Source organism: Chironomus tepperi, unplaced genomic scaffold (genome assembly GCF_022539635.2).
Source record: "Chironomus tepperi strain 1889 unplaced genomic scaffold, CSIRO-AGI_Ctep_v1 contig_354, whole genome shotgun sequence".
NCBI lineage: Eukaryota > Metazoa > Arthropoda > Insecta > Diptera > Chironomidae > Chironomus > Chironomus tepperi.
Window position 1 is genome coordinate 3,309,739 of NW_027226476.1, and position 19,420 is coordinate 3,329,158.

Genomic DNA, 19,420 nt, shown 5'->3' on the forward strand with positions numbered 1-19,420 from the left:
AATGGCGAATTAATTCTTCAACGGAATCTCTGTATTCCTTAACATTTTTTCCAAAGTCTTTAATGCCTTTAAAATCAGTCCAAACAATTTCCATATCATCTCCATCATTCAAAATGCTATCTAAATTTTCATGAATTTTGATGTTCAATGAATATGGAGTTAGACCGAGAATAATTCTGTCAATAATATCACACAGTATTATTTTTAATGTATATGGTAGGGATTTTTTATATTTTACAGTGAGTTTCGATTGAACAAACTGAGAAAATAGATCTCCTCTATCGATTTTTGAATTTTTATAATTGTAAAGATTGTCGGTTTTATTTAAACCTAAATCTATATCAAATCCTACTTCACCTTGATGGTTTTTCGTTGTATATGGATTTCTATTATTCTCATTCACTGATGAATACCATTCTTGCTCTTTGAATGTATGTGAACAATTGTATTCAAAATATGGATTTAAAAATTCTGAAAAATACTTGTCATCATAAACTTTAGAGTCTGTTTGTGAAAGACAGTAGATAATAAAAAACTCCAGAGAATTAATCTTATCTTTCCAAATGTTATTAGCATATTCCAAGTTTATATCATAAAATATTATAGAATCTTTTGTCAAAATTCTATCATTAACTTTATGAATATTATCAATAAATAATTCTGAGAGGCCAACATAATATTCTGAGTTTAAATCAAAACGTAGTGGCTCTGCTAATATTTGAGTAAAACTGTTCAATTTATTATTTGGAAAAATATTTTCAGATGCATTTGAAAACAAATAAACTGAAAACTCTCTAGCTAACTTTTCTTCAGACATGTTTATATCTCAAGACTTGAATGAAAACTAATGAAAATAAATTTTTCAAGCTTATTTATATCTCAAATGGTGGGACAAGATCATATATTAAATAATGACCGTAAGGAAGACTGCTGTGATCATCAAAAAAATGTCTTTTATCACAAAAGGGTCTCAGGCCTAATTTATTTTGCTTTACTGTATATATTTCATGCTTTTTTGAAATAATTCTTTGCTGCAGAATCATTTTACCTTCGTTTTGTTGTAAGCATTTGAAATAATCATTAAATGTTAAACGATGGACAACATATTGTGTTATTCCTTTTGCCTTCTTCAATGATTTAACCTCATCTTCTTGATCAAAGAGAATAGCATACATTTTTGATGATAAGTAAATGAATTTTGATATAATTCTTGCTCCAAATTCATCCTTAAGTTTGCCGCTTACCTTCGCATTTCTTGGCACGACATTATAAATATTATTTGTCATGAATAAAGACGTATCGAAAAATTCAGGATTTTCTTTATATACTGTCATCATGTCACTTTCTATCAGCAGCATTAAAGAATCTGTATCAAAATATATTACTTTAGGCTCATAAACTAACGGAGAAATAACAGAATAATACAAATAATACATATATAGTTTACTGCAGTCTAAAATGGTCGAAGCAATGATTGTCGGAGTATCAAATTCAATACTCTTCTTAGCAAGCTCAATTCCAACGAGACTTTCATTAAATATTACTAAATTTTTCAAGCGAGGACTGGAAGATTTTTTAAAAAATCTCTTAATATCTAAATTCACATGAACATTAGACCCACAGACTAAATAAAATTCCCTATATTTATATTTTTTTTCACTAAATTTTCCATACAGTACATTCGAAAGAGATTTGAAAATATTAAGATAAAATTTAGGCAAGTTATCATCTCCTCTTAGTCTTGTGTTTAAATCTATATATTCTTTTAACCAAAAAGAATGTCTGTAAACTAATGCACGCTTTACATTTATAATTTCATATCCAATTTTTGAAGCAAAATCTAATAATTTTACATTACAGACATAGTTTCTTTTATCATACAATGTTGTTATTAATTTAGAATATTTAGAATTTTTAATTTTTTTATGTTCTGGTAGAAGAGGAAACCATTTAATTTTATCGTGAATGTGTCGAGGACATTTAATGTCTGCCATTACTAAATAACCAAAATTATCATCATTAGCCATTTTTGTTATGTTAGACTTAATTTCAGTTAATTCTTCATTATTTGCCCATCTATATGAGCCTTCAGGCAGTCTAAAGTTACTCATTGTGTAACTATATAAAGAAACTGTATCCAAAAATACAATTTGCTTCTCATTTCCTTTTGATAAATTCACACCATTTTTTAAATATCTTGAATTAGACTGCACGTATCTGAAATTCCCACCACAAATACCACCACGAAGACTAGCCTCTACAAAATTCACAAAATTTACATTGGGAAGTAATTGCAATGTCTTGTTTGTGAAATAAAGAGCACAATTATAAGTAAATCCTGGCAATCCATAAAAATGGGCTGGATCTAGTTTGTAATTCAGATAAACAAGATCTCTAAATTGCAAAAATAACTCTGCAAGTAAGATTATATCCACAGAAAGATAGAACATTACATATTCCAAAAGATTTCTCATATTTAACGTTTTGTATAAATTTAATGCATATTCGTAATCTTCTTCGCTTGCTTGTTTCATTGTTAGACTACTATAAAAATCAGTTATTTCAGGGAAATCTGTTTCATATAAAGCCTCATATGATGAGAGCTTTTCATAGCACATCAATTGCTTTTTAAATATATTTGCATCAAAGTTTAAATCTTTATGTCTTCGTTTCAAAAAATTTTCAAAAATAGGAAATTGATATAATGTTTCAGATAGGGAAGAAAGACTTGAACTTAAGAATTTATATGAATCAACAACTCTTATCGTCAAACTTATGTATTTATCAATAAAAATCTTCCAAGAAATTGAACTATACTTTTCTGAATTTTTCGGTATAATATTAATTTTTCTTCCAAGCTTTGATAGTGCCAATACTAATATATGAATGTCATAGCCCATTGCATTATGAAAGAATAAGGGAAACACAAATTTTTCTCTGCACAAACGGTTACATAGAGGACACAAATATCCTCTAACATTACCATAAAAATGCTCAGACTTCTCTGCATCCAGAGAAATAAAATCTGGTGGAAGACTATGATCATGATCAAGATTTTTCCCTAAACTCAAGTCTGTCTTGCAAATCTTACACTTATTATTTTGTTTGTTAAGTAAATATTTCTTTGCTTCATCTGAAATTTCTGTTATTAGATATTTGTATGAAAAATAAGTTTTATATAAGTATAAAACATCAGATTCTAGTTTTTCAATAAATTGAAAAATAGCATTTTCTCCTTCAAAAAGTCTTATTTCTTCTAAATATGAATCATATACGTAAGAGCTCCAAAAATAACCCGATGCAAAACATTCATGAAGTTGATAAGGCAAAGTATATGAATTTTTTGGATTGGGCTGAGATGTACTAATTTTCTTTATTAAACATTCAAAGTCAGCAAAACAAACAAATTTGACTTTGTAACATGCATCAAATCTCTCAAATTTTATTTCCCTTTTATTAAATTTTATCATGGTCCTACCACATCCTATTTCATTGTGTGTTTTTAAGTCATCAATACTTGAAAAATGAGAGAGACAAGTTTTGCAGAAAAAAATTTTCTTTTTATTTTTAGTAATTTCAGAATGAAAAACTTTTGAAAAGTCCTGTATTAAGCAATAATGAAAATCGTTTTTTGACTCTAAGAGTAGCAAATCAACATGGTTTTTGTTCTCTTCTACAGATGAATAAATAATGTAAAACTCGGCATTTTCATATCCAAAAAGATTTATACTTAACTCCAATTTTGGATTTGCAATAATAAATTTTTTTATGTTGCGATATTCAAATGGAAATTTAAAGTCTTTTAAATTAAATATTCCTAGGTTTTTCTTATAATTTTTTGGATATGTTCGTTTTTTTTTACCTTCAATCGGATAAATTTTTGCCAATATGGAATATAAAAAACAGTATGAATCCTTATTTTTTATATTTAAAATTCCTTTTCTTCTGAGTCTTAAAGGCAGAGGAATAAATGTACCGCCTCTGTGAAATGGTGAAAATTTAAATAATTCTATCGTTAAATATGAAACGCTTATTAAACTCCATCCGCTTTGTGATCCTTCAAATTCTTTCGATTCATTGATTATTTTGTCAAAATGATCAAATACACTAGTCATTATATTATTTCCTTTTGTCAAAATTCCATAATTTGATGAAATATATCTATCTTCCTCAGTTTCATCATTTGCTTTATAATAGTTACCAATCAAATTCATTCTGTATTTTAAAGCATGCAGCTCAGTTAATTCATATTGTAAAAGATCGAGAATGCTGTTATAATTTGATTCCAAAAATTCTTCAATCGAAGCTAATTTCTTTTCATTAATGATTTTGTAAATTTTTAAATTATTTTTTAAAGCTACTTCAGCAATAAAAACATTTCTTGAAATTCTTTTCATTAAAGCATTTTGGTGACTTCGAGTTTTTTTATGATTAACAAAATATCGTGACTCATATCTACAAAAACAAACATCACATCTTGAATTTTTATTATTTAAATTTTCACATTTTTCTTCATGAAACAAACAATCGGATTTGTTGTTAAATAATTTCTTACAATGTATACAACTTTTGCACTCTGACTCATGCTTTTTCAATTCTTTCTTTGATTCAAAATCAAATGAGCAGCACTCACAAAAATAACTTTTTCCTTCACTATCCATTTTATAACTAAATTATTTATTTATGAAGCAGTATTTATATTCGAGAAATAAATTAAAAATTCACAGTATTTTTTAATAAGTAGTAGAGAACAGTTGAAAAATGTCAAAAGAAGATAATATAAATTTAAGAAATGTTATTGTAGAAGAATTATACAAACCAGTACGAATTAACTATAAAACTAGACGAGTTGAAGTAAAAGGATTCAACGATTTGCTTTGTCTTGACCTCGCTGACATGCAAAAGCTCAAACATGAAAATAATGGTTATGCATACTTTTTATTGGGCGTTAATGCATTTAATAGAAAAATATATACACAGCCCATAAAGTCAAAAAGTGCAAAAGATGTCACGGATGCTACTTTAAAATTAATTAAAGATGCAGAGATCCGATTTCTTAATATTTGGACAGATAGAGGTGTGGAATTTTACAATAAAACGTTTAAATCTAGAATTTTAGAACCATTGAATATTAATCTCTACTCTACACATACAGGAAAGAAAGCTGTCCTAGCAGAGAGAAACATTCGAACTATTAAGACGATGATTTACAAAAATTTAGATATGTTAGGCACTAATAACTGGGTAAAATTATTACCTAAGTTAACCAATGAAATTAACAATAGAAAGCATTCAAGATTTGGATTTATTCCTAATAAAATACACCAAAAAGATGAAAAGAAAATAATGAAAAAATTTTATTCTAAGCCTCGTGAAATCACTTTGAAGACAAAGTTTAAAATAGGGGATTGTGTCAGAACTTCAAAGCCTCCAATAATCTTTAGAAGAGCTTACATGCCGTATTGGTCTACCTCACTTTACACAATAAAAGCAATTAACAGAAAATTTCCAAATGTTTATGTTCTCCAAGATTTTGAAGGAAATGAATTAAAACGGAAGTATTATGAAGAGGAACTGCAAAAAACAAAAGCTAAAGATGTTTGGCTAGTAGAGAAAATCATTAAACGAAAAAAGGGTAAAATACTTGTTCGATACTTAGGATTTTCCGAAAAATATGATGAGTGGGTTGATGCAGAAAACTTTTTTGAAGTGTGAAAATAAGAAATATATTTAATAAAAAATTCAATAAAAAAAAACCGTTTAATCGGTACATTTTCTACCTCCATGTCATATTCATGTTGATTTTGACAGTAAAACGTCCACTCTATGCAATTTTTCAGCATGTACACAAAGTCCGCTGACTATATTGAAAATCCATCACAACCTCGATACTTACATTCTCATAATTATACACAAATTGAATTGTTTACTACTGCTTGTCATTATTTGTCGATCAAACCATGAGAAATAAAATAATTCAACCTTGCCTTTATGCCCTCCGATTTGAATCATTTTGTCATTTCTTAGTTATTCATCCGGTTTTGCATTCGTGTGTATTTTCATTTTTCAGTCAGCATCCCAAAGGAAAGAAAAAAGTAGTTCAAAGCTCTCAAGCGTGACAAATTTGAAAGCATTTTTCATCGCTTTTATTTCATCCGATGAAAGAGTAAATGACGTTGTAGAAAAAAGGGATGAATTATGTGAATGGTAAATAGGGCGGCCATCTGCTGTATTTTTGCCGGGACACTGCTGTACTTTTCACCCTTGCTGCTGTGTCCCGACAAAGCCTCAAAATGTCCCGGTTTTTCAAGAAGTCAAAAAATTCAATACAAATTGCGGAATTTTTGACAAATTTTGACCATTTTTCTTTTGAAGAAGTCCGGGTTCAATCCCAGGACTGAAAATATTTTTTTCGGAATTTCAATTATTTTTTGCACTTTTTTGCACGTAATTTACGTATTTTAACTAGTTTTTACAATATTAAGACTCAAAATAGTAAAAAAGAGTCGTTTATCGAATTCTAATATCACAACAGATTTATCGATCAAAAATCTGATTCAAGCCGTGTCTAGTACCAAGCCGACTTAGTGCCAGAATTTGGATCGATTAACCAATTTGTGCTATTCAAGAGAATAAAACCGTTAAGGAAGGTGTTGATAGAGACAGTATTGCATAATGTATTGGTAATTTGTAGACGGAAGCCAGCGATAGAGCCAGCTTTAAGTGACATCTGAGGCATCTGTGGTGGCCTTGGATCGTAATTGATCCGTATGTACAGATAAGTAAGTATAACCGTTTTAGGTTCATCAATTTTGAATCTTAAACTTTATTAAATTTTGTTGATAGCCAAATTAAAGTAAGCAAAGAGATAGAACCTAGTAATCATTGCTTTTTTAAAATTTATCATCAAAATAATTCCTTAATTTAAATTTAAAATTCATTAAGATTGTCTCAAGGCATTTCAAAATTGACAGTTAAGCTATAAAAATTTACAACATTCCAATGGTAAGTCTAAAGTTTTTATTGATTTTCCATGCATTTTCAATAAATCAATTCCTCCAGAACCTTGACCATCATCCACTAAACCCAAACTTTAAACCCCAATCCCTCCACCTCCTATTTTGCGCAGTCGTCTAAGCTTTAGTTTCCCTCGCAATTTTCAATGTCACGAACAATGCTTCCGTAATAATAATCTCTAGGTCAGGCACATGCACATGCATCAAATGTGTAAATTGAATGAAAATTCAGGTCGATGCAAGAATATTTGTGCATTTTCACTCACATATTCAAGTGACTGTGTGCCTGTATGTGTTAGTTCTATTTGTTATTTAATATTTTTTGAGAATCTTTTTCAGTTGCACTTCGGAACTTCGAGTAGTCACAGTCACTTCTTTTGTAATTCGTTAAATTAAATTGAACTCGTCAAGTCACGACAAAAAAAAAAGAGTCAAATTGTGGAAGAAGTAGACAAATAATTTTGGATAATTGAGGCAACCGATCACCCGGACACTTAAAAGAGATGAAGGCAATTACGGCAGTCAGCTTGTTTGCCTCATCATTTGCCTTTACATTCTCACTCGCGTGGTTCCAAGAATATTCATATGAAATTTATTTTAAAAATTTTGTGGAGTCTCAGCGGCGACGGAGGGCGGAAATTGATGTTGGATTAGATTAGTGCTGACTATGATAAGTTACAGTTACTGTGGATATATTGTTCAAATTATTTGTATGGTTAATAAATTAAGTTAAGTTTAACAATTTTTTTTTTATTAATTAATTTAAGTGAAATTCTTAATTTTTAATTTTTTTTTTTTTAAAAACTGAAACAAAGAAATAAAAAAGAAAATGAAAATCTAGCATATAAAAGGATGGGATGTATGTTGTCTATTATTACGCGTGTATTAGTTTCTTACAGTTTAAGTGTTTCCATCTTCGAGGGGAATTTTTATGTTTATAGTTTGGATAATTACGCATTATGTTGATGAAGTGATTTTTATTACGTAATAGATGTTTTGGCTGTGTTTGGTGCTTATTACGTGATGAATTTCAGACCACTTGGGTGAATCAACCTTCAAAGTAGTTGCACTACTGAGTTGAATCAATAATTTACATAATTTCAGCGTGATCGGGTTCAAAAACCTCTCAAAAATTCGCTCATGTGTAAAAATAGACATTTTCATGATTTTGGACCTGGAGTGTATCCAGTGGTGTCAACTACCTTCCATTATTTGAACAAAAATTCCCAATGTCTTCGGCCTTTTTAATACAAAAATCCCAAACCGTCAACTATTTCTGGTCAAATCGACCTGATGTAGAATGTTGAATTGATTTACCGACTGATGCTATACAGTATCCCATTCTGACGTTAAATCTCCAAAAAATAATCCAGCCCGATTCACTTCATCAACCTCCCAACCCTTCACTCATCTACCCCTGCACTTCCTCTAACCCCTCACTATCTCTTCAAATTCAACTGCATACAAAATTCATTCAACTTGGATATCAGCTCTCGTCTTTCGTCCTCAGTCAATCCACTGTGACTCTTCAAATGACTCAAATATGCATCCCTTCGTGACAGTGTCGAATTACATCCTGGCACTTCACAAACAAACTTGATACCCAAATGTTTCGATATTATATGACGGTCAAGATCTCTCATAGTATAAAATGCTGAAGTGCATTCTTTGCATTCATACTCGCGACGTTCCAAATGAATTCGATTGACGTGATTTTTGAGTTGAGTTGCTGTTCGATATTTGAGACCACAATTTGGAAATGTACATAGATGTTGATATTCTCGATGTAGTGAGCTGTGCTTACGGAGCATTGCGGCTGATGAAAAGGAATTTCCGCATTCTTCACACACGACTGTTTTTGGACCTGTGAATGATGTGAGATGCTGTGTAAGTTTTTGGATTATGCAATAATGTTAGGCATGGATTATGGAATAAGGTATAGATTGCCAAAATAAGGATCAATTGACCTGATTAGTGAATTTGGATGGCAATTGTGGAAATTGATTTTTTTTCCTTTCAGGTTCATTAAGTTGTGTCAAAAGTCGTTTATTGTACACTATTTTAGACTAAATTATGAAATTTGCATATTAAATCGTACGCTCTACACGACTTTACACAATTGTGTTATTTTTAGCAATGAACGTATGTTCCACACGACTTTTGAGACAATTATGCAATTAAACACAAGAATTGTACGTTCTACACCACTTCAGACACAAATTTCATCCTAATCACAAGAATCGTACGTTCCACACGACTTTTGACGCAATTATGACCTTAATCACAAGAATCGTACACTCTACACGATTTTTGACACAATTATGATATTAATCACAATAATTGTACGTTATACACGACTTTTGACACAGCTTTGACCTTTTTCCAACCTTTTTCACAAGAATCGTACACTCTACACCACTTTAGACACACCAACTTACCATGAGAATTTTCATAATGAATCCTCTGCTCACTCCTGGAGAAGAATGACTTATTACATCCTGGCGAGTCACACAAAAACTTCACTTCCCCTTCATGACATCTCTTAACATGACATTGTAGATTAAATTTGTTCCTAAATATCTTATTACATTCAGGAACATTACACATATATTCTGTAGTTCTTTCTCGTTCTTCATGCTGATTCCTTATGTGCTTCCTCAATCTGTCCATATTGATTGTTATAAAGTCACATAGCGAGCACTTGACAGACTTTGGTAGATGAACATTCATCATATGCTGTTCTATTGGCTTCTTACGGTACGATGAAAATGGACAGAGATCACAAAAGTAGTTACGTTCACCGCAATGGATGTTAGCGATGTGCTCGTCAAGATGACGAACTTGTTTGGCACAGTGCGGACAGACTTGGCTGTAAAGAGAAGATAAATGGTTAAAAGTGGTACAATTTACACGACTATTGGTCAATTTATGACACTAATAGTCATTAATAGAAACCTCAATGTGAAATGGTCAATAGTGGTGTGATCTACATGACTATTGATCAACTTTTGACAAAATGATCATAAATGATGTGATCTGCACGACTTTTGGACTGATAATAATCAAATGCTCAATAGTGGTGCACTTAGCTTGACTATTAACTAATTTAAATACTTACGACTCATGCTGGTCAGGGTCAGCCTTCTTCTTAGGCTTAATATGAGAATCATGGATGTGCAATTGTAGTTTCTTCTTCTCATAACTTGAGAATGTGCAGTAATTACATTCAAATAGATACTTGAGTCCATGCTTCTTAATTTTATGATTCAATAGGTTTAGTGCTACCTTTCCGCAAATTTCGCATGTCTGAGGAGCTTTATGTTTTTTATATTTTTTTGGTGTTACTCTACTTGTCTTAATCCTCTTTCTAGGAACATCTGATGTGTCCTCACTAAAATCTGGTGCTGTAAATTCTGGTTCCGATTTAACAAGTACATCCGCTTGGACATCACTTATATTCAAACTGCTATTTAGATTCTGGATCTCCTCCACATCTCGATGTAAATTTTTCAGCACTAATTGTGAGAATTTAGCTTGTTTATCAATGACGTCATATTTGAATGTCCAAAATGAGTTGAGTTTTGTGCTACACGATCCACAAATCCACTGTGATCCATTCGACAATTTTAGTCCAAGTTGTAAGATTTCACGCAGCATTGACATAGTTCCCATGTCAATTTCATTCCGACTGTCATCAACTGAGAATATTTTAAAGCATACACGACAGTAACAGTCATCGACAGTCCCAAAAATTCCTATAATTTCCTCTTTTGTATCGTCATGAAATTCTGGTTCTTGCTTAATACTTGTGTTGAAGAAGAATTCCGTTTGATTTGAGTTTGAGTAGCGTGACGGGATTCGACGTTTTCTGGTTGGTAGGATTCGTGGCTCTGACATGATTAAGATTGAAGCTTAATTCTTCAGTTGTTGCTGACTTTCGGGGCTTAAATATTGATGTTTAGTATTAAATTGTCACAGATGACCTAAAAATTAGAATTGAGTAACCAAAATTTGTGTTAATTTAGCCAATCAATGCAGCATACAGGCAGCACGTACCTAATATCTATAAACAGCAATGTATATTCGATTCCCTAATCCTGAAATTGAAGAAATTCCTCATTTTAATCATCAATTTTTGTAAAATTAGTGAAATTTATTACAATTTTTTTCTCCTATAAATTCCAATTATTGAACTTTTCTGGTTTCTTTGTTATTTGATGGGAAATTCTTTAATTTTATTAAGTTTGTCAATGTTTTCTCACAACTTTGTCAACACAAACACTCAACATTTCCTTTAAAATCATTTCAAAACTGATAAATAATATTAATTTTAAATAAAACTCTCCCAAAACTTTTGTTTATGTTCTCATTTAATGAGTGTGTTCAGAAATTACTAAATGTTCATAATAGAAATGAAGTTGGCTGCGAATGTAGAAAATTGTTTTTTGAATTATTTTGTTAACGGAAAAAAGCGCATTTTTGAATTTTTTTTTTCGCAAAACTGCGGTAAAATTTTTAAACTTGCAAAACCGTTAGAAAGTTTGAATCCCAGAAAACCGTTATGAGAAAAATTTATTTTTATTGCATATTTTTCTTTCGATAAATATACTGGATCTTGTATTGTAAGTCTGGAAGTGATCTGGATCTTACTGGATCTTGGTTTATAGATCTTGAAGTGAGCTGGATCTTACTGAATCTTGTTTTTTAGGTCTGAAAGTGATCTAGATATCCCTAACAGGAAAACAACATGCTTTCATGGTACAGAAAGACCATTATGGTACCTAAAAACGGTTTCTTGGCCTGCTTGGATATTAGTCAAATTGTGACCATTTTTGACTACAAAATTCTGTGGATTGTTTTCTCAGGTCGATCGATGCTTTACAAAAATCCACTAAATAATTGATGGAATCTGAAACATATTTCACTAATAAAGTATCATCCGGTCTGCATTTGACATAGATTTAGCTAAAAACGTGACCTATTCCCATAGCTATTGTAGCCTTAGGCAAGGCACGATTCGTTGAACTCCCTACTGTCGTCGAATGAAAGTGAAATTACAATTGTTTTCTAACTTACCTTTTGTCAACCTTTTGTTTCATTTCCAATTTTGAAAAAATTTCAAACAAAACCCTTTGCGGTAATTCTACAAACTATCCCTCGTTAATGTATATTTAGTTACACACGAAATGACTAAAATACCCTAACAGCACGACCAAGCGAATATTTTATTTCTCGCCATAAAAATGAGATAAAAACAGAGCAACCTCACGTTTACGCGGTGTCTTCGTGACTAGATTGTAAGGTTCAGAATAGGTTGTAATTATATCTGATCTGTTTATTAAAGGATAAACCGTTAATTATTCAAATCATTGAGATCCAGAGCAGCGGTTTGGTGATTTGTGACTAATGGTTGTTTAACGAGTAAGGATGCGCCAGACTTCTGTACTAAGGATACTTGCTGATTATATTAGGATTAGAATCACTCCTTTGATGACATTACGGTCTGTAGCCTACAAAGTTGAATGTAAGCTGCGTTTCTATGGAACCCAAGATTGTTTAATCTGTATTACTATAATTAGATACTGAACTCCTATTCCACCACCGAGCCATTTTGACCTACTTATCAATAATAAAGTCAACACAGTGAATATTTTTCAAAAACTTAATTTATTTCAAATGTTAACGATCGATTTTGTCTGAATTTACAATATTTTAATATACAGTCATGATCAAGTCAATCAATTAAGGTGAAGGTAATCCTGAATCAGAGCTAAGTGGTTCTGTTGGACTTGGTCTTGCCATTCCAATTGTGCCTTGCGATGAGCCTAATAAATCTGAGCTGTAGAATGATCCACCGCCACATAATACGGTATGGCATAAGCACAAGACTAATAAAATTGTCAAATAGAAGATTGTCGACATTTTTTTGATTTTAGTTCCTTCACAAAATTACTTTTGATGTTTAAGAATGTTAATTAATGACTGAACAACTATAGCTTGTAGTTGAGTATTTATAGGGTAAATTTTCATGTGTCCTTTACCAGGAAATTTAAATGAAATTGCACGAATCACGAAGAAATAAATCGAGTTTCAAAATGTAATAAAATAGATTTACAAAATCGTGATTGAAGCATTTATGTCATTGAGAACTGAACTTTAAAGAAATGAAAACCTAAACGAAAGTCTATAAAATACTGCTGTTGAAAATTATACCAAAGTCATCCTTGGCTTAAAGTTTTTATATTTTTTATTTTACAATTTGTTATCTCATTGAAAACTAGTACCCCGAATAGCACAAGTCAGCTAATCCATTAACAAGCCAAAATGACTTTAGCAAGTTACCGGATTTTAAACGGAATCTAGAACCAAGATAGAGTCACACCGACCTGAGGCAGAAATCTTGATCAGTTAACCGATTTGTGCTATTTGGAATTAAAGCTTCGATTAGAACTGTTAAGCAATTACAAAGGTAAATCATCGGTATCGGGAAACTTTAAGAATGCCGACTTAAACATGTATTTACATATCCTAAAGAAAATCTCGTCGAAAGACCAAACTCCGCTTAGCAAAATTTTCAGCTTTTGGAATTATACTTCTTCAGCTTCTTTTAACTTTGACTGCTTAAAACTTACAAAAAATCAAGTGAGCAGCTAACGAATTCATTAAAAAAAGCTGTCGATTGAGAAAGCATTGCACATGGAATCGGAAATTGGTAAGTGGTAGCCAGCAATAGAGCTTATTTGACATCTATGAGAGGTCGCAATTGATCTGATCACAATTGATCTGAACGGTCAGCAAAGTAAGTATTTAAGCAAGATGAAAAGTTCACTCAGGAAGCATCAATGAAAACAAAAAAATCAGCTTGATTTTGAGTTTCATCAAGAAGAAGAGACAAGAAAGGACAAAAGCTGACCCAGACGAAGCAAGGCGCCAAAAATGTTGCATGTAGACAGTAATTCCTACATGCAAGTCTTATCTCATTCATTTTGTAACATTTAAAATTTTTATTTCCTTATAAAAATGAGAAAATGTCGTTGTTCTGAAATCGGATTTTAAATTAAAATGAGGCAAAGTAATTAAATTCTTAGAAATAAGGAAATAATTGCTTTTATCGTGACAAATTAAATGGTGCCAATAAATTTGTCAAAAAAACGTTGAACGCGTGTAATAAGCTTTTTATAGCAATGTTAATCCCGAGTAACACAGTGCAATGAACCACGGTTATTTTTGTGAAAATGGGTCAAAATCAGAAGTCATGGTAACGTTAGGGTAACTTTGCATATTACCATTAATACGACTAAGACTTGGAATATGCATCACAAAAGGGGTATGAACTACGCCTGATTGTCACAAAAGGGTATGAAGCTAAGACTTAATTTCTACAAACCTTCAAATCAATTGCATGAAATTTTCTTAAAATTTCAAAACTTAGCTTAATTCAACTTAGCGATACCCTACTGGACATAATGTGCTGCTCAGGATTATTTTATTGATTATATAGACAAAATAAGAGTACAATTTGATTAATTTACAGACATATTTATTATTAAACTTAAAATAAATGCACAAAAATTACCGGAAATTGCCGACACTAATGTCAAATTGGATCATAATTGTCAAATATGAAATAACTCCAGTAAAAATTAAAAATAAAATTTTCCAATCGAATGAAAATATTTTACATTCTGCCTCCAGTTCCTGCGATCTCATCTGCAAAATTGAAATTTCACACATTTTTTGAGTATTTTTGTCCAAATTTTTCCTTTTGTTAATTTCTCTCCAAATTTTGTTTCCATTTGACTTCAAATTTGATGAAGTTTTCAAGAGTAGGAGATAATTAATGGAACTAGAGATGTAGTAAGTCAAGGCACTGAACAGAAGCATAAAGTAGTTGAATGTTGATCTCACAAATATAGCTTCATATGCTGTAAAAGCTACAATAATTCCCTGCAGAAAATACTCAGCAAATCCAATTAAAATGTTTTGTGAAAAAAATTCGTTGCACAAATTGGAAATGTCGTAAAAATTTGAATAAATCTTCATAACTAATTTTAAGTCTTTACAGCTCAGTTCCTTTGTAGTTTTGACAATCTTCAAGGTTTGTTGAACTCTCGAATTTGTTGTCATCATGAACATTATGAACGTCAAGTTGGTAACTGCAGAAATGTGAAATGAAAGCACGAAAAATGGATTTTTGAATAAAAGTAAATTAGGAACATTTAACAGCTGAATTGGAAGCAATCCTGTTAATGAGATTACATCAAAAATCGCGAATGTTGATGCAATGAATATTATTGTAAATTTGAGATCTTGACTGTAGTTTTGAACGACTCCGAATGAAAGCAGCTGAAAGAGGAATTAAATTTGCAAATTTTAAATAATTGTAATATTTTGTCAAAAAAGGGTGTGAAACTTCGAATTTTGTGTCACAAAAAGGGATGTGAAAATAATTTTGCATGATAAAAGGGGTATAAAGCTACGAGTTAGTGTGATGAAAGAAAGCAAAACGTCGAATTTTCATCACAAAAGGGTTGTTAAACTTCAAATTTGTATCATATAGGGGTGTAAAAATACGAATTTAGTGTCACAAAAAGGGTGTGAAAATATAAATTATGTGTAATATAAAAGGTGTGAAAATACAAATTTGCGTCACAAAAGGGATGTTAAACTACGAAATTGCATCTCAAAAGGGGTGTTAAACTACGAATAATTGCAACAAAAGGGTATGCAACTAAGATTTTATTTAACAAACCTTCAAATCAATTGCATGAAATTTTCTTAAAATTTCAAAATAATGCTTTCTATTTACAAAAGCCACTGCAGTCGCAATAATTGTCTGAAGTAGTTGAATCCGTATTTTAACATAAATTGCTATTTGTGACACTATTGACCTTGTCGTGTCAATATTAGATTCCGATGTAAATGAGTTAATTATCGAAAATATTCCAAAAATTATAAAAATTATGAAAATTATAAAATCACGAATTTTGGTTTTTGCTGTGAATTTTCCATGTGAATTTTTTCCTATCGATATAAATAATAAAAATGAAAATTTATTTAAAAAAATTAAAAATTTTGACGATTCAAAAATATTTTCAGCCTTTAATATTTCTTTAAACATTGCGGATCAAATGCAGAACGACAAATGAGGAATTTTTGACCAAATGGACAATAATTCAATTATTGATTATTAAATATTCATGATAATTATGGAATTGATATGACGGAAATGAGTTAATTTGATGGATTGATGTCCAATTTTAATTAAGAATCGATTGATACTGACGACGGACTGCCGGAAACCCTTTTGATTATTATATAAACTTTATTTTCATAAATTTTTCACTTTTATTTTTGCGTTTTAAAAATAAATCAAAGTTTGCAAATTCTATTTTTTGTCGCTTACTTGTTCATCTTCCGTCGACGTCTCCTTCCGAAATGTGTGCACCTTCTTCTGTTGACCCGTACAAAGAACTAGGATTCTAAATTGAACTTTGAATTTACTCGCTATTTAAACCATTGAAATCGTTTAAAAAAATCAATTTTAACTCAAAAAGAGCAGTTCAGTCGCGCTAAACTAGATATTATCCAGATAAATCAGCTGACTGTCCCCAAGGAGCTGTTTAAACTAACTGTGAAACCTTTGATCCTTACCGAAACTATCAACAAAACACTACATTTTCAGTGAATATTTAAGTCATTAAATTGTGAACAAAATATTCAAAAATAATGAAATTAAATTGTTTGGTTTACAATAATTTTAAATTCTCACGGTTTAAAAATTACAAAAATTTTCACGATTTATCCTTTTGTTTCCAAACTAGTGTATCGGGTAGAAACCCAATGCGGATATATTCACACCGTCCATAAAAAGTCTCGCGGGTAGGCCAAGCTCTGCTTGGCAAATGTTTGAGGAATCAGACTCCAGCGGGTAGGCCAAGCTGCGCTTGGCACATGTTTGAGGAATCAGGCTCCAGTGGGTAGGCCAAGCTTCGCTTGGCAAATGTTTGAGGGATCAGGCTCCAGCGGGTAGGCCAAGCTTCGCTTGGCACATGTTTGAGGAATCAGACTCCAGCGGGTAGGCCAAGCTGCGCTTGGCACATGTTTGAGGAATCAGGCTCCAGCGGGTAGGCCAAGCTCCGCTTGGCAAATGTTTGAGGGATCAAGCTCCAGCGGGTAGGCTGCTTCGCTTGGCACATGTTTGAGGAATCAGACTCCAGCGGGTAGGCCAAGCTTCGCTTGGCACATGATTGAGGGATCAGGCTCCAGTGGGTAGGCCAAGCTTCGCTTGGCAAATGTTTGAGGGATCAGGCTCCAGTGGGTAGGCCAAGCTTCGCTTGGCACATGTTTGAGGAATCAGGCTCCAGCGGGTAGGCTGCTTCGCTTGGCACATGTTTGAGGAATCAGACTCCAGCGGGTAGGCCAAGCTGCGCTTGGCACATGTTTGAGGAATCAGGCTCCAGCGGGTAGGCCAAGCTCCGCTTGGCAAATGTTTGAGGGATCAAGCTCCAGCGGGTAGGCCAAGCTTCGCTTGGCACATGTTTGAGGAATCAGGCTCCAGCGGATAGGCCAAGCTTCGCTTGGCAAATGTTTGTGGGATCAAGCTCCAGTGGGTAGGCACATGTTTGAGGAATCAGGCTCCAGCGGGCAGGCCAAGCTTCGCTTGGCAAATGTTTGAGGAGTCAAGCTCCAGCGGGTAGGCCAAGCTTCGCTATTTAAAAACTTAATTTAATTTTCATACAATGTTCAAAGTTTCAAAAAATCATAGAAAACATTGATTTTGAAATTTTGTATGAAAACGAAAGTTTTTGCTTTTTTAGGAGCAACGGCTGTTCCTGCCATGCCCAAAATCTAATCAGTTCTTCCTTGGAATGACACCCATCGAATGCAAAAAACTAGAAGTCTCTACGATGTCTCGTTTTTGAGTTATCGTGTACATTAACTTGCTTGCTTGCTTGCTTACAGAAAGCGAATTTTTCGATTTTCTCAGCAATGCCTCAACCAATTTCAAATCTGTTTTTTGATTATGATGTGAAATTCCAGGCACAAACTTTTTGCCATAGAACATAAATTGTCACTGTGCTTAGTTTGGCTGTAAAATCCAAAAAACTGGTTTTTCAATCTGAACAAATTCAATACATTCACACGTGAAAACGGTGTGAATATAAAAAATTCATTTTCATAAAAAGCTAAAAAGAATTAATTTTTTCATGAATTGCATGCATTAATGGCCATAAACAAGACTTTGTCATTTGAAAAATTTGATCACGGAAAGCGATTAATTTGAAGCTTTGCATTAACAATACCATAAACAAAGGCTGACAATGAAAATAGTTAACTAGAAAATATGAATAGCTTGAAACTAGATGTTATTTGAAAAAATACAACTATTTAAGGGTTTGTTCACTTAATATGTAAGAACGTTATGTACCCTCCCTCATCTTCCTCTAATAGGGTTGGACATTAAGTGAACGGTCCCAATATGTCCTTCATTTTACAATTTATTGAACATTTTAATTCAAACAAAATCTTACAAATTAAAATTCATCAATGCCAATATCATGGCAATCAACAACATATTAGTGACAACTGCAGCCATACCATGATTATAAGTTGCAACAATTGACTCATATGGAGCCAACACAACTGTCTTATCGATTGCCATTTTTGAGTCAATTTTAAGTTCTGACATTCGTCCAACAATCTTCAATGAAATTTCCTTTGGCGATCCAAACAGTTCCAATTTATCAATTGTCACTGACTCATTTCTATCTCCATAATTAATCAGCACCAAAACACTTTCCTGCTTTACATCCTCAACTTCTCTTTTAAATCCAAATGAATGTTCCGTCAATGTGACAATTTTGAAATTTTTCAAATTTGAATTTCTAATTGTGTTGTGTTTGCGCATCTTTTGCAATGATCGATAGATTTCCAAGTGACTTCCGGGGACTCCAGTTTGTGATGCAACATTGACTGTTGCGTATTTTTCACCAACTGGTAGCCATGGCTCATTGCTTGAAAATCCACCGTTGGTTGAGTTATCCCATTGCATTGGTGTACGTACTCTAGCTCTAGTTGTTGGTGTGTAGGTTGCATTGCAACGATGACCGGGAAGGTTGCGATTGACATTGTAGAAGACACATGCGTCTTCCATCTGAGGAACAAAAAGTGTTACAGCTGAATAATTAATAGTGGCTCAATTTTGAAGAGCTTCGTCAACAGGAGATCCCTCTAATCACAATGAAAGTACCCTAAAATTAACATAAATTACTTACCCCAATTTCCTCTCCATAATAAGTCCAGGTAGAGGATCTCAACAGATGTTCCAGGAAGCATTGTAACTAAAGTATTAAAAATCTCAACTCGTTCAACACCAAATCTTGTTGCAACTCTGGATTGAT

General features: G+C 32.3%; 3 protein-coding genes across 3 annotated transcripts in view; all 3 read right to left on the reverse strand.

Annotated features, from left to right (window-relative positions):
- LOC139094425 (maltase A2-like) overlaps nt 1–19,420 on the reverse strand; it is a 187,491-nt gene that overhangs the window by 166,766 nt on the left and 1,305 nt on the right. The gene's annotated exons all lie outside the window — the stretch shown is intronic.
- LOC139094592 (zinc finger protein 260-like) lies at nt 7,464–11,113 on the reverse strand. The gene is made up of 4 exons (XM_070645708.1): nt 11,073–11,113; nt 10,135–10,999; nt 9,455–9,885; nt 7,464–8,880 (listed from the first exon to the last, which is right to left on the reverse strand). Exons 2-4 carry the CDS (start codon nt 10,911–10,913, stop codon nt 8,456–8,458), a joined length of 1,635 nt encoding a protein of 544 aa, XP_070501809.1. The 5' UTR covers nt 10,914–10,999; nt 11,073–11,113; the 3' UTR covers nt 7,464–8,455.
- Nucleotides 18,547–19,313, reverse strand: LOC139094380 (maltase 1-like). Its single transcript, XM_070645419.1, has 2 exons — nt 19,295–19,313; nt 18,547–19,173 (listed from the first exon to the last, which is right to left on the reverse strand). The coding sequence occupies exon 2, from the start codon at nt 19,171–19,173 to the stop codon at nt 18,547–18,549; it is 627 nt and encodes a 208-aa protein (XP_070501520.1). The 5' UTR covers nt 19,295–19,313.